Source organism: Natator depressus, chromosome 13 (assembly GCF_965152275.1).
Source record: "Natator depressus isolate rNatDep1 chromosome 13, rNatDep2.hap1, whole genome shotgun sequence".
In the NCBI taxonomy this organism is placed as follows: domain Eukaryota; kingdom Metazoa; phylum Chordata; order Testudines; family Cheloniidae; genus Natator; species Natator depressus.
The window spans coordinates 12589748-12617014 of NC_134246.1; the positions used below are offsets into that span (position 1 = coordinate 12589748).

Here is a 27267-nt window from a genome sequence, read left to right on the forward strand (position 1 = left end):
GATAACATGATTTTGGTAATTAATTGATCTTTAAATATTCATGGTACATAGGCCTAATGGCCTGTGATGGGAGGTTAGATGGGGTGGGATCTGAGTTACCCAGGAAAGAATTTTCCGTAGTATCTGGCTGGTGAATCTTGCCCATATGCTCAGGGTTTAGCTGATCACCATATTTGGGGTCGGGAAGGAATTTTTCCTGCAGGGCAGATTGGAAGAGGACCTGGAGGTTTTTCGCCTTCCTCTGTAGCATGGGGCACAGGTCACTTGCTGGAGGATTCTCTGCTCCTTGAAGTCTTTAAACCACGATTTGAGGACTTCAATAGCTAAGATATAGGTGAGAGGTTTTTCACAGGAGTGGGTGGGTGAGATTCTGTGGCCTGCGTTGTGCAGGAGGTCGGACTAGATGAACATAATGGTCCCTTCTGACCTAAGTATCTATGAATCTATATGCCGCTGTTTCCTCTTCTATTCAGGCCATCCCCTTCTCATAGGCCTCTGATGCGAAATAGCTAGTTACTGCTTATATGATGCTTTAAATACACAGAGCTATATAAGTGTTTGTAGATGAAGAACGTGTAGTGTTGAGGATCAAGTATTGAGACTTTTGTGTATGATAGACTCATCAAGAAACATGAAAGGCATATACTGTCAAAATGAGTGCAACTGACCCACTTTCTTCATTCCCCTTTCTTCCTAAGAGTGAATTTGAAAGTCAGCATATACTGTGAATTATTTTCACTCCTCTCTTTTCAAGTAACTGTTGGGAAGCAGTAGTTAAAGTTGGTGACTAACTATTATTATTTTTTTTTATATCACAGTAGATCCCAAAGGGCCCAATCATGGGCCCCAATGTGCTAGAGGTTGTACTGATAAGTAGTAAAAGACAGTCACGGCTCCCTGCTTTTAACACTTGATAATCCAGTTTAAGTCAAGATTCAACAAGTGAGTGTCATAGACAATAGAATGGGAAGGGGTGACAGGAGAGTAGTAAGAAAATATAGTGACATAAACTAGCAATGTGCAGAAGCTGATGGTTCAAAATCATGTAAATGTTATTGTTATTAATTTTAAAGTTTCTCTATCATCCCATAGTCCCCCAGTCTTCTGTGACACTTCCTTATTAACTCCCCCTGCTCCCCACTTGCCTGTGGAAAAAGTGACCCTAGTCTCTCTGCCTATTATATTTCTATCATTAAATTTTAAATGTATGCATTTATTGTTTTTCCCTTTCTGGACAGTGTTATTATATATATACAAATTGTCTCAAAGGATTGCCCCCCCCTTTCCCTGTACATAAACCACCCCTTCCCCCTTGGGTGCTTTCTCTTTAATCATGTTTACATTAATTTAACTACTTAGAAATGGCTCACCCTTTTTTCCAATCCAGCAGCTTCCATAAACATCCTGAAAAGCAACCTGATCAGATGTTTCTGCTCTAGGCAGTAACATGGATTTTCTTTTCTAAGCAGTTTGGAGAGAGAGGGAGGGAGAGGGGGAGAGAGAGAGAGTGTGTGTGTTGAGTTTTGCTGCCTGCTCCTCCCACAAGATACAACCTCCTGCTGCCAGTGCTGTCTGCAAAGCAGCATTTCAAACAGTACTTAGACAGCTTGTGAGAAGTGAAGAGAAAGAGAGAAAGAGATCAGACCCTAAAGGAGAGGGTGGAAAGCAACACTCAGGATTTATCTTTTCCATTTATCTCTTTCATATCACATGGATTTTACAAACTACACAACCTCCCCCAGAGCCAGACTTTTATCATGAGTGCACTGAAGCTGGATCTCCCCTCTCAACCCAAGTGATCAGAACTTTGTGGGGCAGGCACGAGCTGGCTTTAATGGTAAAGTATTTATTCCTGCTCCCCAGCGCACTGGCTCTCTTTATCTCCCCTCCACAGGGAGCTGCATGAAGGAGGAGAGGAGAGAGATGCATGTGGTGTGGCTCAGGCAGCCTGCCTCCTGGCTGCTGGTCCTGTGGGCTGCTGCTCCCTTCTTGTGGCTGCGCTGCATCCTGGCTGATTTCACCTTGGACAATGAGGTGCACTCGAGTTTCATCCACAGGAGGCTGCGGAGCCAGGAGCGCCGGGAGATTCAGCGGGAGATCCTCTCCATCCTGGGTTTGCCCCACCGACCCCGGCCCCATCTGCACGGCAAGCAGAACTCTGCCCCCATGTTCATGCTGGATCTCTACAATGCTATGTCGGTGGAGGAGGAGACGGCAGGAGCAGCAGGGGAGGAAGGAGAGGGATTCTCCTACCCTTACAAGCCCATCTTCAGCACGCAGGGGCCACCCCTGGCCAGCCTACAGGACAGCAACTTCCTCACTGAGGCAGACATGGTTATGAGCTTCGTGAATCTGGGTGAGTCTCTAACCCCAGTCCCGGGGAGCTCTGGGACGAGATTTTTTTTTTTTTTTTTTTTTTTTGCGGGGGAGGGAGTGCCTGAGATTGGGATTAGTGCCTGGGGGTGAGATGGGGCAGATCTCTTTTATGAGCAAAAGGAGGACAAGAATCTGATGGCACAAGTGTCTCTGATAGAGCCAAGTGTCTCTAATGGTGGGCACAGGTGGCCCTAGTGGCAGGTGGCTCCGATGGTAGGGCAGGGAAAATAAGTAGCCAGAGGAAAAGCTACTTTTTTATGTGATATGTAAATGGCAGTAATATTGAAATTCAGCTGGGCAGGGCTCAGTCTCTATTTCACATCATTAGGATTTTTACAAGCTCATTTGTTGTGCTGAATCAGCTCTCACCCCCCATGCCCAATTCTTCCTCCTCCTAGTTATTTTCCCTGTCCCAGAGCTGGGGGTCTCTGGGGTGGGTCTTTGCAAGAACGGGTCTGGCCTGCATATTGAACCTCCAAAGAAGATGCGAAACCAGCACAAGCCCATAAGCTGCCGCTTAGTTCAAAGCACTGGGCTTGGAGGCATGTACAGGATCACAATGGCACCAGTGCTGCTGTAAATGGATAGAGCCCAGTGAAGTGGGGAAGACAGCATTAAGTAAATGGAAAAGGCCAAGCTACTGAGAGTCTGTTTTCTTAATTGGCTGAGAGGGATTCAGTGGTAAATCCTTATTTACTCCTGCAGCTCTTTCTATTGACCGCAGTTTTAGGCAGCTAATTTGCCTTCTTTCACAAGCACATGTGGATGGGTTTATGCAAATGACGTGAAAGTTGTCACGCTGTGCATAGCGCACTAGGCCTCTAATTGGATGTCATGGTCCAAGCTGAGTTCTGGTTGTCTGCTGTAGATTGTATGGTCTTTTGGACTAACTGCTCTGGATTTGAGTAAAACACTGTCAGGGCCAGCGTTCTATTTTAAATATATAATTATAGGTCGGAGTTTGCTGTATCCAGTTTTAGCACTCATCACGTGTGGCTCTGAAACCACTGAATGTACAGATTGGTGTCTACAATTTCAAGACCAAATCTGAACCGTAGTTTCAAAACAGGATCAACTCAAACTTTGCCTTAATGAGATGCAAGAGGGATACACCTGATGCATAAAAATACATAAACTGGTACAGATTGCAAGCACCCTTATCTTTAATACTGTAAAAAAATCCATCATTGTTTAGGACTTAACAGTTGTCACTATGTGTCACACCATGGCCACCTAGAACTTCATGGTGGCAACAGAAATTGAACCATAATCCTTCTCCTGGCACTTGATCTAAAGGAGAATCACTAGTAGCAGTATAAGTTCTATGCCACACAGTTGAATAGTTATGATTATATACAGTTACCATTCCATTGCAATCTTGGTGATACCTGGAGATGGAGTATTGTATGCTCGACTTCCAGTTTCCATGAGTCACACATCCATATTAAATACCATGAGCCTCACAGGAGGGCTCTATGAGCTACATTTGACCAGGGTCTCCACTTTTTTGAAAGTGATAATAGGTTCCATTTAGAATTGTAATGCTTGTCTAATCTCTTTTAGATATTTAAACCAATCATCAATAATACATTTTAAAAACAAATATTTGAACATCCAAAATTACAGTTGGTGGTCAAATATTAGATTTTAAAGATAAGAAATCATGTTAACACTGTGCTTGCTGGTACCTTAGTTTTAAGTATAAAGTACAGCCTAAGGCTGAGAATGCAGGGACACTCAATAAGCTCTAACAGAAAACAAAAGATGTTGAAATAATGAAACTAAAATTCACACTTTTCTTTTTATATTGTAAAAGTAGGATTTTATGAAAGGGATAAGTAATTAATATGAGTCAACTCCAGATAAAGAAACATTTATCTCCAGGGGAATAATTATATCCTTTATAAAAAGCAAAGTTAGTTTCAATATAGCTTTCATAAGTAAAGCTCTAGGAACCCAGTCTCATACTCATTATGTAAGGAAAGGTCATCTTGGAAGTCCATGGAAGTTTTGTATAAAACAGATTAAGGTTCAGGCCTTAAAGTAAATTATATTGCACACAAACATTTTAGCCCAAAGTGTAATTATAGTGAAATTAGTCAACTTATTATACAATATAGAACAATTTTTGGATAGCTCCTTTCTATAAGAGTATCACAGAACACATCAGAGCGATTGAATATATGTAAACAGAAGTTAAAATGTAACATTAAGATTATTATGCACTCCATCACAACCCTTGGCTTGTGTAGTTAGTTTAGAAAGCATAAAAGTATTCTTCAAGCAAAATGGTCCATTATAGTTTTATTTAATTGCTGTCAGGATGGCCAGTCATTAGTCAGAAGGTAGGCCATCGTCAATGGTTTTATATAGACAGGTGGAATTATTACCAACAAGGCACTTTTGAGAGGTTTATCTGTACTGTTTTGTTCCCCTGTCAACAGTGCATGCCAGGACAAGTTTAAAAAGGACATAGATCTGCAATAGCTTTCTTCATCACTGTGCACACCTTTCATCCCATTATAGTCATAGTTCTTTCATCTATATCGGACAAAGCCTGGCTTGTTTATGGACTTCTTAATGAATTAGACTAGCTACTAGCTCACATTTATAGTCAAACACAACACCTGCTTTAGTATGAACAGTTTTCTATGACATACAGTGAAAATTAGATCTATTGTAGACTGATTTTTTTTTTAAAGCTTTCTACAATGATTCCATTTAAATCAGAGCTGAATTGCTAAATGCAGTCTGTATTAAACTGTGTCCTAGTTTTGTAAGAGATACTCTGTGGGCATTGTATTTCACAGGTAGGGTTTGATTACATTCTAAAGCCAGCACAATGGGGAAGTGTCACAGCTTAATAAAATGTGCATCTTAGTAATGAGGAAAGTGAGAGTAAGTAGAGAAGTCTTTACTAAATCTAAGCTTCAGTAAACAAGCTATGTTATTGCAGATCTGTGTGACTTCCAAAGGTTAGTCTACTGATATACTTTCTCTCTTTGAACATGTTTCTCCATCCATCTAGAAAGACCATTTTTGTTGGGCTTAAAAGGCTTTACATATGGTAATAAATTACAAGATATGAAAGAGGAGATAAATTCATTGACTTCTGTGGAGTTAAATCAGGGCTGAATTTGCTCAAAGAGTTTACATTTGACCTTAGTGGTTAGGAATCAGAATACAGGTGCTTTATTTCAAGTGTAGCTTGAAACAAACTAGGTTTATATCGAGCAAGTAGCATTATTAGAATAGCTTGATAATTAACTAGATATAGCGTTAGATCCAGTTAACTCAAGGGCCAGTTTCTGTTCTCAGTTACACCGGTAGTAAGACTGACGAGGAATGGGGCTGTGTCAGGAATAGGCTTGGATGTAAACAAAAGCAGAATTAGGCCACATAGGTCTGAATACCTCATTCAAATAAATAATGACCAGACTTACAACGGTATTACTATAAATTTTATTCCTCTGGATTTCATTTCAAAGAAAAAGTGTTTGGAGAGTGGGGTGGGGGGAGAGAAAACCTTTTGTAGTGGTAAACACCCATTTTTTCATGCTTTGTGTGTATAAAAAGATCTTCTATACTTTCCACAGTATGCATCCGATGAAGTGAGCTGTAGCTCACGAAAGCTTATGCTCAAATAAATTGGTTAGTCTCTAAGGTGCCACAAGTACTCCTTTTCTTTTTGCGAATACAGACTAACACGGCTGTTACTCTGAAACCTTAATTTTAAAATTCATAAACAGAAACCAATGAGAAAACATCTCCTAGGCTGCAGCAAGCTTTTTTTCTAAAAATAATTGGATTGTATTTATGTTATAGTCTTGACTTAGTAAATAGTCCTTCCTTGACTTTTTTTTTTTAAAGACTCAGCATGAGTGATGTGCAATCAGTTAATTTGTCTCATAGCTGATTATAAAATGGGCAAAATTGTTTAATCCTTGAAAAAATGAGATAAAAAAACAGAAAATTAGTCATTCTTGGAAGAAGCATGTGAAAGTGGCTTTTGTTAATGTAAATCAAGAAGCTGAAGAGCCCCTAAGTTTCATTTTATTTCATACCATCTGGCTATCCTTTTTGTTGACAAGTGTTTGGCATAGAGAACCATCTCTTTGCCCTTTAATAACAGGCTTTAACACTGTAGGGTATTAGAAAAAGATTCTATAACAGTTAAAAAATTTCCTTTGGGGAATACTTTATAAAGTGAGCACGGGCTGCAGGCATTTGCAGCTGTAACCTGGCTTGTGTTAAAATTTGGAAGGGGCTGCCTTGCATTCCAGCTCACTACAGGCCTTCACTGGTGTACAGCCAAAGGTTAATATAGATGTCACACGGTTTTGCTTTAGAGAGTCTTAGATATAAAAGTACGTGTACAGCTGTGTTTTTAGTAACCCTTTCATAATCACTTCTTTTAAACCTCATTTTCCTGCTTATATAAATCAAAGATTTTCAAGGATATTTGACCTGGATTTGAACTTTTGATCTTCGAGTATCTCCCACTTGAAACAAAGCAGATTAAATCTTGGTCCTGAATGTCTGCTCATGATCAGATGATTTGGTCCATATATTAGGCCAAACCATCAGATTCCCCCTCCCCTCCACCGCTGCCCTCTAGTACTATTACAGTTCTCAAGCCTGAACAGGTATGCCCTGTGATAGTTTCAGACAGTATGGATCCGCCAATGCTTAGGTGGTGTGGAATTACCTTATGGGGAAAAGTTTGTAGCAAATGACCTCAAACAAAAATAATGAAATATTGTGTCTGTGTAGCAAGGAGCTATCCAGTATTCTTGGAATGTAAAGACCAATCCTGCAGGAAAACACTGAATTTCATTCTAGCTTCCTTGTCTGTAAAATGGGAAATGAGACTAGCAGTTAGTTAACTGCCTCACACGGGAGTTGCGCAGACTGACTCATTATTTAGGGTACGGACTGTAGCTGACTCTGTGAAGTGGGTAGGAAAGGGAACATGAATGAAGGCCTCTCATTCCCTTGTACTTCTGTGCAGGACAAAGTCACAATCCTAGTCCTTGCTCTTCCAATGGCTACATTGGCAAGCCGGCATGGATGGGACTGGAGGGCTGGTCCATTCTGTCTGCTCCTTGTCAAAGGATGTAACTTTGGCCACAGCAGCATACTCTCTTCATTGCTCCCATGCATAGTATCCCTGGAAGCTGAAGCCCTTAACAGGACCTGTAGTTTAAAACAGCCACAATGTAAGGTAAGGTAATTTGAAGAAAACAAGCCCTGAGGACCAGATCTTGCGATCCCACAGTGAGAGGTGGTTGTTTTTTTCCCCTCAAGTAAGGATTACAGTGCCTTGCTTTATAGAAGTGCCAAACACTGTATTATAAACCATTGTTTTAGGATATGCTGCCCGTCTCTTAGAACCCCCCACCCCCCCTTTTGCTTGTGTGAGAATTGTCTCTACCATTCTCTCTTCAGACTAAGTTTAACAGCCTGTTAGCATACATCATGAAAATCAAGCTATAAGTTTTCTTTTGTAAATAAGCTTGAGTACAGTTTGGAACAATTTTGTGGGTGGGGAAGGTTGCACAAATGATTGGAAACATTAATTAAAAAAAAAGATTAACTATTAAAGCCTAGTCAGGGCTGTTGACAGGCTTCTTTTAAATAGAACATTGCTATGTTTTAGTTTAATACATTCTGGCAGTGTCACCGGGGTTAAGGCTAATACAAGGATGTGTGGATCCTGTCATGTTATTGTCAGGAGGAATGTGGGGATTAGGTTTAAAAGTGGCAGAGGGTGAGTGGTGCAGCTGTGTACACTTATTATAAAAGATTTAAGTCCCAGTGGTAAAATCAATATATTAAATTGCAAGAGCCTCTGTTTTTAGTTAGGTTAAATCAAATAAGTTGGTAGTGCTAATATGGTTTCTATCCTTGGACTAAGTGAAGAAATGCTAATATTTATATAGAAACTGCTAATATGTGGTTAAAATGTAACACATTTAGTTTTACATATCTAAGTTATTCTAAGTTGATGAATACCAGCGAAATACTGAGATGATGGATGAAGTCATCTGAGTGACTGAATAAGTTAAGGAAATATTAATAGTGGCCAGACAGAGAGGTTATCTGGTGATATACATCATTAGGAGGACATAGTATTTTTAATTCCCTACCAAATACAGTCAACTTCTTCCAAGCCAGAGCCAAAATATTCAGTTAGATAAAAATACATATTTAAGTTATTAATTGTAAAAAGTATCACCTTTTAAAAGAAATTAGTGGACTGTATGTTTAAAAGTTAGTTTCAGAACTAAGGTTCTGATCTTGTAAACATCTGAAGTCAGTGGGACTCCTCAATGGGACAACTCTCATGGATAAAGCTAAGGACAAGCACAAATGTTTATATGATTGGGGCCTAGGAACTGATTTCTGGCTAGATCTTCAGCAACGTAAATTGTCATAGCTCCATTGGATCTATCCCCTTACACTCATTTACACCAATGAAAATCTAAAGTAACTACATTAAACTCACTCCAGATTTACACCAGGATAACTGAATTCTGAATCTGATCAAGCATCCCTATACAGAAAACCTGGATTTGTGCTGGAAATGGCCCATCTTGATGATCACTTTAGATAAGCTATTTCCAGCAGGAGAGTGGGGTGGGAGGAGGTATTGTTTCATGGTGTCTGTGTATATAATAATGTATTCTGCAATTTCCACAGTATGCATCCGATGAAGTGAGCTGTAGCTCACAAAAGCTCATGCTCAAATAAATTGGTTAGTCTCTAAGGTGCCACAAGTCCTCCTTTTCTTTTTGCCTATACAGAAATAATCAGCACACGGTATTTTATTTTGGGGCTTCAAATAGTTTTCTTTCCTAATCTTAGAAATTAGTTGTTAAGAGAAAAGGTTTCCCTTACTGCAAATAATCAAAACATGAACCAGATCCTATTAGTCACTGCTTATCATGATTATTTGAATCCAGGTTGTTGAACTACCATTGAATTCCTGTCTTTGCAACAAGCAGAATTTAACAAAATATTTTGTTTGACAAAAATGTGATATATTTTAATGCAAGACATGTTTCATATGGAGAACCCTCAGTGATGAAAGATTACTGGTATCAAAATATCTGAACCTCAGGACAAATAAACAATGTGGTGTAAAGATTGTAGAGCCAAATTCTCTGTTGGCATAACTCCATTGAAGTCAATAGAGTTATGCCATCAGATTATCTGCCACCTAGATTTTTTTTTGTATAAGTGTAAAAACAAGAGGCTTTATCTTTCCTAAAAAAAAAAAATGTATCTTGACATATTTATGGGTTTCAGAGTAACAGCCGTGTTAGTCTGTATTCGCAAAAAGAAAAGGAGTACTTGTGGCACCTTAGAGACTAACCAATTTATTTGAGCATAAGCTTTCGTGAGCTATAGCTCACGATGCTGTAGCTCATGAAAGCTTATGCTCAAATAAATTGGTTAGTCTCTAAGGTGCCAAAAGTACTCCTTTTCTTTTTGCGACATATTTATGAAAATTCAGGTGGTTATTTTTGAAGCCCATACTCTCATGGATAGAGCTTCAGGACAGTATTCAGGATATAATGCTGATCTGATTTACATTGGTATAAAAATCAGTGAAACTCCATTAATTTAAGTAGAGTTACTCCAGATTTGCACTGAGATCAGAATCAGGTCTATTGACTTCTACAAGAATGCCTGTGAGTAAGAATACAGAATTGGGCCCCAGAGTAACATTCTCATTGTTTTAAACATTTGTGTCAGCTACATGTTGAGTGCAGTGAAAATCCGTGAGAGATCCAGATTGAGTGGATTGAATTAATGGCAACTCTGAGACTACAAGTTTTAGTGTAATTGCTTTATTGTTTTGGAACCAAGATGCTTACAATCTAGTTCCTGTGCAAGCATATTTAACGTGTGTTAATATGTCTCAAAACCAGACCCTCTCCGCAAAATTCTGCTTTTCATTAATTGACATCAGTAGCATGGTACAGTATTTCAAAGTGCTGGCCAAATATAAACTGTGTTTCTAATTTCCTTACTTTCCTGTGTTTGGAATGCCAATGTTAATTTGTTCCCATGGAAGAGTGAGAGCTGCCAACCACAGTTTTATATAAATGGCTTTACAGTGCAGAGCTGCCAAAATTAAATGATACTTAGGAATTTTCATGACATTTTGTAGAGAGAGAGAGTGAGAGAGAGAGTGTGAGTGTGAGAGAGATGTATGGGTTGTTGCACAATAGCAACTGATCATCGGGAGAAATGTTTGAAGTGATTTATATTTTGTTTAGCTATCAATTAATGTTCCTTCTCATTTAGGATCCAGTTTTTCTTTTGTCAAATGTTATACAGCATATTACTTGTGCGCCAAAGATAATCCTTAAATAGTGAATTTCGCTGATAGTGAAGAGTGATTTTGTGGATGCAATTATTCCCGGCATGCTTTTATGTATTTATTGGCAGCTTAAAACTGACATTTTTGTTATCTGATTATTATGATACAGATTCTGTCACCTGTACTTGCAATAATAATACCTTACTCCTTGAGTAGCCCCATTTATTTCTCTGAGACTAGCCAGTGAGATACTGCTCAGCATGAATAAGGATGACAGAATTTGTATATTTAGATTGTCAGTTTGATTAAAAATACCAAGAAAGGGGTTTTGTTTAAAAAATAGGAGTACCTAAACCAAATTATTTGCTTTTTTTTTTAAATTAAGTCAGAGGTACTCATATTTACTTTAACATACGTTGTCTCTTACACAAAAAAGAGCTAAAATTTTGATTAAATGCATCTATTTTATTTTAAATTTAACATGATAAAAACAAGAATTGTTTTTTTTTTCTTTCCAGGAAGGTATTCAGAAAGTACAAACTGTCCATGTTTCACCACACTTCTGTTAATGAGTGCTATGGTTTTGTATCTTACAAATTTCCCATTTTATTGGAACAGGTGCAGTGTTCTACCATCTGTGCCAGTGTTGCACTATACCAACAAACAAAGTGTTGTTTTGGTTCAGTGGATTTAAAAGTCTCCTGAGAGTAAAGAAATGAAACAGAAAGAATTTAGAAAGTGCCTAGTGAAGGAAAGGCACTTCAAGTAATGTGCTTTGTCACTCAAGTCTTCTCATAAATTACCTTCAACTATTTCCAAACTGTCTGAAAAATTCTATCCATAGAGTATTAAGTTTCTGTTGCATCTCTGAGGTCCCATGTTATTCTTTACCATCTTTATCTTCCTGGAACTGCTTCCAAGTTAGATTCTTTTGTTGTCACGCTGAATTAAATTTTATGCTGAGTAAAAACTCTGTCTTGTTTTGAAAATAGAAGAGCTGTGAATTTTCAATGTTCAGATTTTGAGTTTTGCTGATTCTGCCCTTTTAAAGATGATACAAATACTCCTCAAAGTTTGTAAAAGCTCATTTTGCAATGAGATCAACAAGCTCATACTTAGCTTATGGCTAAAATAACAACCACCACCACCCTTCTAGGTTCATCTTGAAAGTGTTTAGTCAGTGTGTCTGGAAAGGCTTACAGTTAAAGTGCCTGAAGGGTGGGGATGAGATATTTCAGCATGCAGCCAGTACTATCAGGTCCACCTGGCCTGGGAAACTATGCAGGCTTTGTAGTAGAGAAAAATCCTTTTACTTATATCTTCATGGGAAGCTTTTAAAAACCACACACTGCCATCCTCTTTTTTAAAATTAGCATGATCCTCATTTGACTATGTTCCTAATGAGGGAACAACTTCACATAGACCAAGCCAATTATCATTCCAGGGGTTGTTTTTTAAAAAAAGTTGTCTTTCCAGTCACAATTGCTTTCAAGTAGGAAAAAATTTCCTTTTTAGAGCCTGCATCTTAACAATGAGTCAGATTCTGCTCTGAATTACACCTCTATGCAACCCTGTCAATGTAATCAGGCCAAGATCCTCAGTTAAACTGGAATAGCTCCACTGAAGGCAACAGAGTCAAAACAATTGACAACAGCTGAGGATCTGGCACAGCGTCTTCATCAACTTTGATGGTGTTGTAAATCAGGGCATGATTTAACTCCATGAATGCAGCCACTGGGCTAAATTCTGCCTCCAGTTATCACATCTTGTTGGAGTCAGTGGGATTGTAGACATCCTAACATTTTACCAGTTTGTGGTCTCTACAGCTCAATGGCAGTGAAGTAAATAAATAAAAGACCTGGAAGAAGTACCAAAAATATTTGTAAAATAACACGGCATCAATATTTGTGAGTAGTAATTTAAGTTAAGAGGTAAATTTATTTTACTTGGGGCCTAATTCATGCCTGAAACTCCAATTGACAATAGGAGCTTTGCTTCCAAGTGGAGATACAAGACCTGGTCTATCATTTTAATAGCACTATACAAGAGCTAAAAATTATAAATAATGAATTCTGTTCTTACAACTTATTAGGATTTGAATGATTATTTTAATATGTGATTTTTTTCTTATCATATGTCTATAATCTATAAAATCCAAAATGGCAAATATTCATAACTAGCAGGAACCGAACACCGGTACCCATTATGCTGGCATGCAGGAAGCTAACCAAACCCCCCCCCCCCCCAAAACCTCCCAGTTTTCAAGAAGTTTAAAACTAATTGCTGCTACCATTCAAAAGACTCTGAACATTTCAGTCTTGCTACTTTTATTTATTTATTTATTACTATGTAATAATTATAACCCTAGGGGGACTCTCTAGAGATTAATAAAGAATACTGTCCATCACTTTTCCTGAACCTTGTGTGGTGCTATAAACATTCTGCTGGGTTTAAGTTCCCCTTTCTGAACATAGACTTAAAAATTCAGCAATTATTAAGAGAAGGGAGGGGTTTTGTTGTTGTTTTAAGAAAAAATGTAACTTTAGCCTCACAGTCTGTTAGCTACATGGAACAATAAATGTTTATTTGAAACCGGGAAAATCCAGGGCTGCTGGTGGTTGGTTGTTTCCTTCTAGAGGAAACAATAAACATGCCCACTTGTATTTTAACTGCTTTACCACTGGGCCCCCTAATGACACAAATATACTTGTACTAAGCTTCAGTAAGGAATAGCTGAAAATAATCACTATTGATCTCACCATCCTTGACAGTGGAAAGAGAAGATTTTGACTAAACAGCCATTTAATTATACGACAGGGTCACTAAAAGATCAAGATCTTTCCATACTTGGGCCCAAGTGGAATCTCTTATACTACATGGTGAAACAGTCTGTCCACCGAGACAGGTGAAAAAGGGATGCTAATCACAGATATGGTCAAATCCTGTTCCCATTGAAGCGAAGGGGATTTTGGTAACTGACTACAATAGGTTTCAGAGTAGCAGCCGTGTTAGTCTGTATTCGCAAAAAGAAAAGGAGTACTTGTGGCACCGTAGAGACTAACAAATTTATTTGAGCATAAGCTTTTGTGAGCTAGAGCTCACTTCAAGCTCTTTCAACTCAGTGGCATGGATTATAATAAAAACTGCAGGAATTTTTGACTACATGACCCACAGAAACCGGTCAATGTTTGTGCCACATTAAGGCCAACCCAAGGAATGAAGAAACAGGCATGTATTAAAGAATCCAGAATAAAAAATACTCCAGCAAGCCTAAATCTCTTTTAGGTATCAGTAGCCTTTACTTTGCTGACAAATCCATTTCATTATAAATGATGTAGTATACATAACTGCTTATTTAAGTCAGCATGTCCAAAGTTTTTATGATTTTTTTTCCTTTCTTTAGTGATAATTGGCAGTTAAAGTCCTAAGGCAAAGCAGTACAGCACTTGAACGTGACATGTTGGCAACAGACCAAACTGGAGGAGAATGCTCTATGTTCTGGTCCTATGAGGGACACTTAACTCCCCTTGTGCATAAATCTCATGGCCTCATTCATGCACTGTTTTGAAAAATGCAACACAATAGAGTGTGAATTATGTCGCATTCATGCATTCATTTCATTCATATCAAATTGACTTGGGGAAACTAGAGTACTACAGCAGCTAATCTAATACAAAAGTACTGCAATCAAAAAAATTGTACCTGAAAAAAATTGCTATTTGTTAGGGATTGACTCCAGGAGATGGCTTTGGTCCAATGTTAGTGAGAGCCTCTATCCTGTATATTATGCTAAACTGCTACAAATATGTCTCTCCCTATTCCCAGATGACCTTAGTAATAGAGGGTAGGCCAACAAAATCTGAACTCTAAAGGACACATGGCCTAAAAGTATTTCTGAAGTAAAACCCCCAAAATGGCCATCAGCGTGCAAAACCACCATCATTCCATACACAATGCCCCAGTAGACCTATGCATATTTTTGTATTTTTAATTCGCCCATCTCAAAGTTCCTGAGCACATATACTAAATTATTAAAATAGCACTTAATTCATTGCTCTTTGTCAATGAAAATAATTAATCTTTATTTTAGCCTCCCTTCCCACAAAGGAATAAGCTATATGAATTGCCCAGGTATCATCTCAGGCAAAAGCCTGAGAGAATACCTGGGTCTTAGACTGAATAGTGAAGGTCTGTGCACTCTGAGCCAAGGGCTGTCTTCAGCTCCCAAACTTTCAAATCCAGAAAGCTGTGAACAGGAGCAGCCCAGTTGATCTGAATTGGCCTGGTGGCACACAAGAAGAGTGGGGTCTCAAATTAAAATGTGAAATGGGTCACTTAGCACTATTTGCAGTAGTGAAAGAGGCTGACCCCTCTGGCTGGAATAACTAAGATGAAATTCTGCTCTCAAAACCAGCATTTTTAAGATCTTTTGTACGTAATGCATCACAGTATGCAGTATTCTACATTTGATCCCAACAGAGAAATCGCAGAGAAATATGCAGTAAAACTCCACAGTATGGGTCCAAAGGAAGATCTTTACTCTTACTAAGCTTTCACTTCCAGGGTAGCTATACCTTTCCCCGAATAGTTTGCAGTCCCCCTGGCACAGCAAGGATCTGTAATCTTCCAGAGACTGCTTGACCTAGAAAGATGCAGATATTTGTTGCTGCACAGAGAGGCTCAAAAGCTCTAATCTATTACTGTATCACAGCACAACTCAGAATGTATACATTCCAAGCTGTAAATTCTATTGATTACAATCAAGGACTGAGATTCGCATCAGTCACATATCTGATCTTTCCTGATTATTTTGTAATGTCACGTGAACTACATTCTCAACAACACAGGAATTTGGGATCGAAGCTAGGAAACCCAACCAGCTGTCTGCTTTAAAACCTGGCAAACTGATTCTTGGATTTTTTGTGTGTGTAACCATAAACCATCAAAAGGTCTCAATCCTGCAAATCCTCAGAGCTTTGGATGCCCTCTGTGCTCCTCCCAGAGGGTCTGTGTGGTTGGCTCCAAGATTTGGTGTAATGTTGGGTATACTCTAATTGTAATGACAATAAAACATTTAAGGAGGAATTAGATCTGTGTTATTTATCTGGGCAGGTGTTTGGAAGATGAAGGGAAAACATGAAAATAAAATTAAACATTTCAAGATAAAGAGGTCTATTTCCACACAATTCTCCAGTACAGTACTTAGTTAATATCAGTGCAGAAATGGGCATATTCCATTGACAGAAATGAGGCATATGAGGATTCCATCAACTCTCTTTTAAGGCTTGCCAGTAGATATACAAAATATATATGTGCGCTTTTAAAAGACTTTTATTTTGAACTCATGATGTGAATCTATGGTATTAAAGAAAGCAGAACAATCCTTTATTTAGCTGCACCTGCACCTTAATGCCTAATGAGTTTAGTCTGATGGAATCCAGACCTCAGGAAGGATTATAAATTCTCATTTGATTTCATTTACTTCTAAAATACCTTAAACCAGCTGTACCAGTCCAGAATCCAGTCCTCCTTTCTATACCAGTTTTGCAAATGTTGTTGCTTGCTGTAGTAGGTAACTTTATGCTATATAATAATACACACATACTAATAAGGAACAGAAGGCTGTTTGAAAAAAATAATCTACTTCTAGTAGAAAGATAATTAGAGGTATATGAGCTTGAAAACCATTTCCTTGTGAGTAAAGTTATTTTTCAATTTCTTCATGCTCAGCAAGAAGAATGGAGAAGAAATTAAAAAATCATAGTCTGAAAACAATGTTCTCTCCAGTTGGTCCAACAGTAAAATACAGAGGGGAGAAATGGCCCCAAGGCATAGTGTTCTTTCAAGTGCAATGATCCCAAGTTGCCATGAGTTTATGACAAGATAACTTGTTTTAGTATTTGTCAGTAGCAAAAGATCTAATAGTTGCAAACTTTAATGTTGCTAATGTTCAAAAACTCCTGGGTAACATGTGGGATGACAGGATGTGCTGGTTTCCAGTATCATCTGACCTCATCACTTCCTGTTGCGGCAGCAATTCTAGGAAGCCAGGTGGTTCAGCACCATTCTTATGAAATCAGACAGGTAAGACTAGCTTTGCCATTTCAAGCCTAATGCGTAAATATGAGAAAGGGCACAAACACTTTGTTTTATTATCAGTCTCCAGTCTATGCATCCTTGCTTGCTGGAGTTCAACTCCATTTGGGAAGAATTTGCTGCTGCTCTAGACATAATTAAACCCATCTTCCCTCAGCCCTCCCTTTTGGTACATGTACAATGACACCATTGTTCAGAGTCCTGCAGCACATATGCTGACATTAAAGTGTTTAATCTTGTAGTACAGTATTCCATTATTTCTTGGACATCTGTACATAATAGAAATAGTCTGTTTTAAGGGATTTGTTGACAAAGAAATGGCTAATGCTGATGCATGTGCAGACTGAAAACATCTTTCCCAATTCCATCCGGCAATAGGGAGGTTGCTTCTTTCCAGTCCTGAAGCCTAGTACAGATGTGATATGCACCATTGCGATTAGCAGTCTTGAATTTACAACAAGGAGTCAGTGTTTTGGAAGACTTTTGGAAGCTCCCTGCTTGGTTGTCAGCTAGGTGATGTCATTGGCAACACTATTTTTATGATGAAAAGCTAAAAAAATGAAGTTATGGTTAAGGGCAAAACATTAACTCCAGAGGTTTGTTTCCCTGTAGAACAAATACTGAACCTCATGAGTTTACAGCAATAAGTACTAAGTACTTCTCAACCTCCTGTTTCTAAATGGTGACTCTTGGGGTTGGAAATCAGGACTTGGGGGAGAGGGTCTGTTTGTTCTGATCTTATTTTATGCTATTGAGCTGAATCAGGCCCCTGGTTTCTATGCTCATCTGTGCCACTGATTTACTGTGCCATTTCAGATAAGTCACTTACCCTCTCTGTACTTCACTTTATCCGTATGTATAATGGATGTAACAATAACGACTTTCCTCGGAGGGGTATTATGATGCTTAATTGTTGCAATACATTTTGAGATTCTAAGATGAGAGCACAAATTATTTATCTTAAAATGGTTCCATTCCATAGAGTAATTGAGTACTGGCAAATGATGAGCTCAGCACACAACCTTCTGCAAAGGGCTGTATTGCACTGTCCCTGAGGGAGCATAAGGAGTCACAATCACTGTGTGACTGGTTAGTGTGTACATGGGTTGCCCTCTCCATCAGGATGGTGCTCTGCTGGAGTGCTGGCCACCCTAGCCCAGGGGCTAATGCAGAAGGGGCACATGACAGCACTCCTCCTACTTCTTTTTAGGTGATATGCTCTCCCACAAGGTGCAGGCACTACTGTTATGATCTGCCCTGTGCATGCTGCTCAAGAGGGCTCCTTGTGGAAACCCTCTCTCCTTGCTCACTCATGCAAGGGCAAATCAGAGCCAGGCCATGGAAAAAGGAGCTGAGGACTATTTGCAAGTTACTGGTACAGCACTCAGCACATTGCAGGTGCTACTAGGATGATGATAATAATATTAGAGGGAACTTGTGATTTTAAAAGTGGCAGGATAGTGGCAGTTGCTGATGATGTGATGTATTATGGAATTATAAATAAAACACAGTATTTTTCAGTAAACTTATCTCACCAATAAAAATCAAGACTGCATTTGTTTTTCTTTAGTTTTCTCCAAGTAATTCAGTCATTTTTAGAATGGCCGGAGAGCTCGCAGCAGTCCGATTTGACAGCATCCTCCAAATACTGTATTAGCACGGTTATAAATAAAGGGACATTTCACATCAATTATTCACAATCAAGGGCATTTTCTCTCCTCAGTTTCCAGAATTCCCAATGTAAGGTATTTCTTTAACTGCTGTTTCAGCTCCCTAATCTCAGTATGTTAATCTTTTAGCCAAGAGGACTGAATGAATTAAAACCAGTCACAGATCCAAATTCTTGCCACTGTAAATTTACCACAACAGCCCTGTAATTTTTGCTGTAAAGTGCAGTGTAGAGGGAACCATGTGCCTTTAGTAGACTGTGGCTTGGAATATCATTATTGCAATCCCCCTTATACTCTCCCTTCTGCTTAGATGAATATAGCGACTGATTCAGCACTTCTTGCTCAGCCAAGATTCCCACTGGCTTCATTGAAAGTTTTGGGTATGCAAGGAATGCTGAATCTGGCCCTTAGTTTGCTTTCTTCAACCTTGGACCTCACTAACTTAAAGAGAAGGGGCCAACATTTTTAAAAGTGACTAGTGATTTTGGGTGCCCAGCTTGAGATACTTTAAAAGGATTCTGATTTCCAGAAAGAGCACCCCAACTTCTAAAAATCAGGCCCAATGAAGGTGTCTCAAGTTGAGCATTCAGAAACTGAGGCACCCAAACCCATCACTTTTGAAAGTGCAAGCCTCTGATCTTTTTAAAATGAACTTAATGCAAGAAAGCTTCTGCTAAGTTCAGAGTATTTTGCTAATTAGATTTTTTTTAGTATTAAAATTGTGCAAGTGTGCAAAAAATTGTGCATGCAAAAATCAAATAGATGTATTGATGTATACAAAATTATCTGATTGAATGTGCAGTTAACCAGTTTGTGCACTCAGTCACCCTAAATGCTTGCACACATAAGGCAGGCAAATATGTACCAAAATGGTCTGAAAATCTTAGCTGTAGTGATCACCTAAGAAACAATTTCTATTTCTCATAGATCTGAAATTGCTAAAAGAAAAGATTTCTCCTTCCCATTTCAATCTATACCTACTTCTGTCAGCGGGGTCAATTACCATAGGCATACATGGCATATGAAAAGATATTAAACAAGATGTTTGATGCCAAGATGTGGCAGATTTTTTCATTGGCCTGTGTCTGAATCCCTGGTGGGTTTCATAGGCAACTGGGTTGACGATTCTGGAGCAGAGACTATTACATGTGTTATAAGCTGCTGGTGGGGTGGTGGTGTCTTTTGGAATCTATTTTCCTTTGACTTATCTTTCAGCCTCAGGAATTCAGGACCTTTAATCTATTTGAGATTAAAGTCCTTCACAAATCCCTCATGGCCTTTTTTGGGATAAAAGAAGTTACAGGCATCCTACTGCACATTCCTTTTGGCACTTTTTTTTTTTAACTTTGTGAATTGGAAAGAAGCAACATTCTAATTTCTCCATATAATAGAAAGTCATCATTATATTTAGAGATCACTAAGAGTTCAGAGACTTTAATAAAATGCCTTATACAAAAATAATAAACAAATTTTCTAGTGATAATTTTGTCATGTATGTTTAAATATTCAAAATACTTTCCAAATGCACCATCAAAACATTCCAGGAGGATTAAAGTATGGATTTACCAACCCATGCAAAAAATCTGCTCACCCATTCTTTATTACGAATACTAATTATAATAATACCTAGCTGTGACATAACACTTTACCTTGATGATTATGAAAAACTCATACGTTTTACTTGTGCATAAAAATAATTACTTTCTTTAGGTGAGCAGAATTTTGCAGTGCTGAATTAGGGTCTGATTCAAAGCTATGAAAGTTAATGGAAAGACTCCAGTTGGCTCCAATGGGCTTGGAATCAGATCCTTAGTGCCTTTGAATGCCTTTTTTTTTTTTAAAGTTCATATGAATTGTTGCAAAATTATTCCTCTGATTCATGGTACCTTTGACTTACATATTGAACTTGTCAGCACTACAGTTGAAATAATGCTATTCTGTTTGTCCTAGCAGGGTTTTAGCACAGTTTCTTTCTGCTAAATAACATACGTGCTATGACTGTGCCCATACTTAAAACTCTGGCCTACTTGACATCAGGTATCAAGCACAGATCCCCATCGTCCATGTAATCAAAGGAATAGCCCTGTTGATGTCAGAGTCAACAGAGTTTAGTTTCTGTTGTAACAAAGCATGACTGAGTATAACACAGGCTGACCATGCTTTATTACAACTAGTATTGAGCATGGTTGGCTCTGTCTGTACGAGTGGGACAGTCATTTTCCACATGGGTGAACGTGTCAAGGGGAGCAGTGTTTTGAAACATGAAGTCAAACACAGCAGATTTTTACATGTTCATACCATGTAGAATGATGCAATCTATAGCACCGCTGTAAGAAAAAAACTTCTCTCCACACATTAGTTAAGAAAACTGTGCTCAATCTCTGCTAAAGTGTTTGTTAATGCTGAGGTGAAGAAAAGAGTGAAGTCTGATATTTTCTCCTCTTAACTTAGGCCATGATCCTGCAAACATGTTTCAGACTTACTCTTTTCTTCTCCTCATGCAATTGGGCCATTGTATGTCCTCTTGAACACAGAAAAAAAATTGCTTCCAATGAGAGCAGCAGTGCACGAGCTAAACAGCTTCTCTGACCTTGTTGAGAGACAGAGCTATAGAGGAGGTACAACTTTGAAAGTTTTACATAGATAATAATTAATAAAACAAATGTTGATGTCTTGCTTATTCCTTCCCTGCCTTCAATTCTGACATTATTATAGCTGCTGATATTCTTGTGAGCTGCTTGAGTTACAGCATAGGCTCTAGTTCTAACAGTTTTCAAGACAGCAAACACTAAAATTGGATCAAGAATCAAAATAGAGGGAAAAAAGATATAACGATAATCAGAATGATGTGATTTTTAACTGTGATTTCAAAGGAGCTTAAAAGAGTTACGCACCCAGTTCCTTTGGAATTCAGTGAGAACTGGTATGCTTAATCCCAGCCTTAATGTCCTATAGCTTGAAAACCTCTAGGCCTGGAAACAAGATTTCTAGCTTTCCAATGAGGTACATTTTACCCTAGACACAGAGATATCAGACATTAAAATGTGGTCATTGGTAGAACTGCTCATTTAGCTTGAGGTGTAACACGTAGAATTCTTGAATGTTTGATCAGGGTTATTTTCAAGCTCTGTTAAAATGAGTGTATTTTGATATTACAAGTGTTATGTCTAAAGCAATAAATTTAGGGCTGTGTCAAAACACTTAGAAATAATCTGAATCTGTCGAGCAGATTTTGCAGCTTTCAAATGCCATGGATTCTTTAGCATTTGTATCTCCAGTATTCCCATACATCTGGATCAGGTGCTCAGTCACCATTACGACTGAGCAAAACTATCCAGTGTGTTTTCTTTTAACTGTTCACTGTCATTTCATGTTATGCCACATTGCCTCACCTTGCATCACTGCAATGCAGAAACATAGCAGGTCCGAAGGAACATAAATCATCAAGACTTCACAGAGAACACAGGCCCTTTCTGTACTGGATAGTCACACAAAGTATTATTCAAATTGTTGACAGAAAATCAGAGGCCAGATTTTCAAACAAACTAGATTTACTTCTGTGTTTCCAACCAAGGCCCGACTCATTTGCTATGGAATGGGAAGGGGGGGGAGTTCTGGCCACCCCCCAACTTTTCATATGCTCCACTTTTTACCCCAAACATTGCAGAATATAATATAATCATAATAATGTTTGATATGGGGACACAACTTTGCCACTCCCCTTTGCCCTCAAATTTTTCTGAAATTATGCCCCTGGAACCCCCATATTTACCTGCTACCATGACAACTAAGTCTGCTGCTCTGTTCTGCTCCCCCTCCGCAAACACTCCACTGGTGTCCTGCTCCTTCTGTCATGACCCACTGCTCCTTAGCTCATTGGTGCTAGGATTTCATCTGTTCCTCAGCGTCTCCTTTCCCACTCAGACAAAGGCACATGTCAAAGGAGTAACGGATTGCTAGAAGATCATCACCTAATGTTGCTGCAATGAACTGCAACACATGTTCTCTTGAAGCAATTACAATAAAGGGTTCATGGGGTTCTTCTTAGCCCACCCATTCAACTCACTCTGGATGAGTGGATTTTGAGGCCTACATTTAACCAAACATCTCATTTGCACACACAGTTTACATAAACTGAGTATATGCACATGCAAATGGAGAGAGGGTTGCATTTGTATATGCAGTTACCTGAATGTAATGCATACTTCCATTCACAATTTTACTGGATGGTTTTCTTTTTTAAAGGCAGATAATTACTAGGGTACATTCTCCCATTTATTTTTATATGGGTTGTATCCTCTTCTTATTTTATGTCCTCTCTTTGACCCAGAGCAGGTGCAGCAGGGAGAGCGGCAATGCCAGCTGCCTCTCATATTCTCCTGCCAGTATGTCATGGTAATTCCATCATCTTTGTCTCTGCTGAGGTTTCCAACAAGGGGGCCAATGGTTACTCTAAATCTGTAGGTGAAAGCCTGTATTTAATTATATATCCCACAAATTTCCATAGACAAGGTAGGCCACCATGACTTCCAAGAGAGTCACTGAAATATATAATGGCTCATGAACCCCTTAGATTAAATCCCCTCAGAATGCCTCAAAGGTTCTCATGATGGTCTGTTGTGTCAGCAGGGATCACTGACATTTTATGGGCCTAAGAGAGAAACTACAGTCACATGCAAAGAGCTATAACAATTCTATTGTCTCACTGTAACAGTGAACACCTTTCAAATAGAATCAGACCATTTTTTCTTTCCTTTTCTTGAAAATACCTCCAGCTAACACTTCTCATGCAATTAATCAGAAACAGCCATATTGCAGTATTGTCAAAGGTCTAACTAACACCCACCAAAAATAGGAAATTCAAAACTCCCCTGCTCACCTCATGCTGTTGTGCTTAAGGTATTGCTGGGGTCTAACAAACAGTGCCTGATCTTCTATACTGTACCATATGTGCACAAATATCAAAGCACAGCACCATGAATTAAGGATAGGATTTCAGCCTTCATTATGAAGTATCTTGCTCTTATGAGAACAAGGTCAAACCCTTAGCATTATTTTAGCATAGATTTTGGTGTTTAATTATGTAATAAGATTTACTGCAGTCATCTAACAGATGTTGATTCAGGGTCAGTGTTTCTCATAAATGAGTTCTGAAAGGATTTGTTACTTCTGGGTCAGCAAATACATCCAGAGTGCAAAGAAAAAGAGGGAAAACAAACACTGAGTTGAAGGGTTTCTTGGGATTCTTTCTTTAGTTACGTATCCACATATTTTCATGATTTTAATGACTATATAGCCATAGGAATGTTTCTCTTAACACTAGAGATGGCCCAAACCAAAACCCTATATCCAAACATCTCCAAAGTCTGGGAAAGTTCAGAGTTTGGGAATCTTAACTTCATGACTCTGGGCCATTGATTTTTTCATAGTAGTGGGATTTAATTATCATAGGACTCAACAATGCGTGCTTTAGTTGCAATCATAAGAATTTTCCTTTTCATATGTACCCAGTGAGTCAGGCATCAAACAGCCATTTTTGCATCTGAATGTAGGGTACGAGATGTCCCAGGCTTTGAACAGCTGTGTGCCTCAAACATTCAGGACAAGCTTGTTCTGAGCAGAGAAAGTAAGTAGCCCGCTGCTCACTGTGTGTGAGATCACTCTGACCCCCCAAACCCAATTCACAGAGGATAGTTGTTTGTTATAGCCCCTAGATACAGGGCCCAGCGCCTTAGCTCAAGTTGTAGAGGCCAATGCTTTCGGATCCAGACTCTCCAGTTCACTGTGTGAAGTGTTGGCTAAGATGGTGGCCATCACACACGCATATTCATACTTAAAAACACCCATTGCATCTTCCTTTGAAAATTCATCCATAAGTGTTTTTGGAAGTAGGTATATCTGTATATCCTGCTGTTGGAACTCTCTGAAAGACACCCTACTACCAGTGAGCTTATCCAGAAATAGAATTAAAAACACCCAATATAATATCAGTGACTCAATCGTTGTGGGTACAGGATCCATTCTGTTCTAACATCTCTCTCTCTTTCTCTTTTTATTTTTTTACTCCCTTATAATTTATGCACAAACAAATTCCTTTGGGGCTGAAATTATACTCTGTCAGTTTAACAGTGAACTTTATTTTGCCTGGAATAGTTTTGAGGAAACCAGACAAGGCATTTTTAATAATCTTGTACTTAGCACTCATGTGGCACTTTTCATCTTCAAAGAGTTTTAGATCGTTAATGAATTCTCACACCACACCCCGTGTTCAGATATAGGGAGACGAAGTGACCTATATAAGGCTACATTGGGCATCAGCAGCAGAGTGAGGATTAGAACGAGTGGTTTTGGAGCAATAATTGTGTTCATTCAATGCATGCTTAGAATGCCCAACATGCTAAAGCATTTACTGAAATTGATTGCCTCTGTCTTGGAGAGGTTAGAGGGAGTGAGGGGTAGATACATAAAAGCCTGCATTAAGATGAATCCCAATTATTACTGTCAACTGTAATGGTGTGTCCCTCAAAGGCTACCATACAGCAGTAAATTGAGAACCACAAAATTATTAGTAGATATAATCTATGAGTTGAAGAGGAAGGTAAAGCCAACTATAAAATAGTATTGGACTCACTTCTGTGGATATGGTTGGATTTACTATTTGATTCCACAAGACTATCCACAATCCATTCCACTGCAAGGGAGTGGCTCACTGGTGCTTCATCAGTAACTGTAATATTATTAAACATATGTACAATATAGCACTGTAAATTTAAATAGCACTTTATACACTGATGATTGGATCTCTCACTTGGTGTGAATCAGGAATAATTCAGTTGAAGTCAGTAGATTTACATCAGTGCACAAAAACTGCTGTCCGAAGAGAATTGGGCCCATCGAAAAGACCAATGTTGCCAAGAAAATCTTAAACTTAAAATTACCTGAGTTGTGCATTTAGAAGCAGTGAGGTCTATTGGACAGAGCACTGGACTAATACCTAGGAGACCCTGGTTCTAATCTCAGCTCTCCCACTGACATGCTCCATGACCTTTGGCAAGTCACTTCATCTCCTTGTGCCTGTTTCCCCAACCTTCCTTTGTCTATTTAGATGTAAATTCTTCAGAATACGGACTGCCTCTTACTCTGTTTGAACAGTGCCTAGCACAATGGAGCCCTTCTCTCTGTCTGAACCTCTAGACATTACCATACTATAAACATTTGCCATTACTATTGCTATATCAGACACAGTGTACATTGTAAGGGAATATTAGCTGCGGTCCTGTGTACTCTGTACCAAGCTGGACCTAAGTTCTGCAGAAAGGCTCCTGCTTTTATTCTCTAGTGGCAAGTTCTTCAGCAGCCCCGAGTACAGTAAAAAAAAAAAAAGACCTTTAGTGCATTAATTGTTAAAATTAATGATAAAATAGGCACACTGCACACATTTCGAAATTAAATTCACTTTATGCTGCCTTCACATATTCAGTCTGCAATGTGCCACACATTAAAAACCCATAATTGCAATGTAAGAGCTGCTGCGAGGAAGCTAGAAGTTTTGACAGTAAAGCAGTGCGAAATGGGGGCATTTAACATCCAGGAAGGTTGGGAGGTGATTTGCATTATTGGCACTCCAGAGGCAGAGGTTTTAACACAGGGATGGGGCTAGGTCTCCTCTTTTCCTCCCTCTTGCTGGCCGAGATGGAGGTGACTTAAAAGGCTTGTTGGGGGAAAAGCTTGAAATCTTTACACTTCAGAGTTAACACCCTGATAATGAATTTGATACTTTACGCATCTCACAGCTATTGTCACAGGGTGTCAATTTGCAGACTTAGGAAGGCGCTCAAATTGAAGGTTTTTTGTCACAGCCTTTATGGGCTGGAATTGATTACAAATGAAAGCTTAAGACATTGTGGAACAGAATTCAGTAATTTTACTGGTTCTGCAACAAATTCCACTGGCGCAGAACATTGGGTACTAGCATGAGAAAGGTCGTAAGAACTAGAACATCTTCTGCTGGGATTTCCAGAAGCACTCAGTATTGGTCTCACTCTGCTCCCATTGTTTCAACAGTCAGTGCTTCTGAAAAATCCCACCCTTCACTTTTAGATCCTTCACACTGCAGCTTGCACATTGCTAGTGGCAAATGCCCAGAAAGAGTTATCGAGCAGAGCTCTGCCAAAAATCATTACAAGTCAAAAGTCAGCATCACTCAGTGCACTGCCTGATGACAACTGTTTTAGCAATCACTCGTTTCATATTCCACATGTGCTAAAACTAGTAAGAAATTAACAGGAGAATGCAGTGAGGTAGTCAAATATTCATGCCTTCTTCTGTTGGGGCTAATTGCAAGCTACTTGATAGAGAAACTAAACAAAAGCTGGTGGCTAATAGGCTGTTTTTCTGTTTCAGTGGAGCATGACAGAGAGTTCCATCATCAGCGCTATCACCATCGGGAGTTCAGGTTTGATCTCTCCAGAATCCCAGAGGGGGAAGCAGTGACTGCTGCCGAGTTCAGGATATATAAGGATTACATCCGAGAACGGTTTGATAATGAAACATTCCAGATAAGTGTCTACCAGGTACTGCAGGAGCACCCAGGAAGGTGAGTGACTGAAAAAGAGCATACAGAGTATATTGTATAACTGTCAGTGAAAATACAGGGCTAAGTTCTACGGCTCCTAGTTAATACAGAGTTGCCAACTTTCTAATTGTACAAAACCGAACACCCTTGCCCCTGCCTTCTGCCCCACCCCTTTCCCAAGGCCTTGCCCCCCCACTCACTCCAGCCCCCCTCCCTCC

At 39.0% G+C, this 27267-nt stretch overlaps 1 protein-coding gene across 2 annotated transcripts in view; it reads left to right on the top strand.

The window, feature by feature from the left end:
• Positions 1-1556: 1556 nt before the first annotated feature.
• The window catches only part of BMP7 (bone morphogenetic protein 7), a 56423-nt gene continuing 30712 nt past the window's right edge, over positions 1557-27267 (top strand). For both annotated transcript variants that reach the window (XM_074969804.1, XM_074969805.1), the window contains exons 1-2: positions 1557-2356; positions 26878-27070. In XM_074969804.1, the coding sequence (XP_074825905.1) occupies positions 1903-2356; positions 26878-27070 (647 nt within the window). In that variant the 5' untranslated portion in view covers positions 1557-1902. The remainder of the gene's footprint in view (positions 2357-26877; positions 27071-27267) is intronic.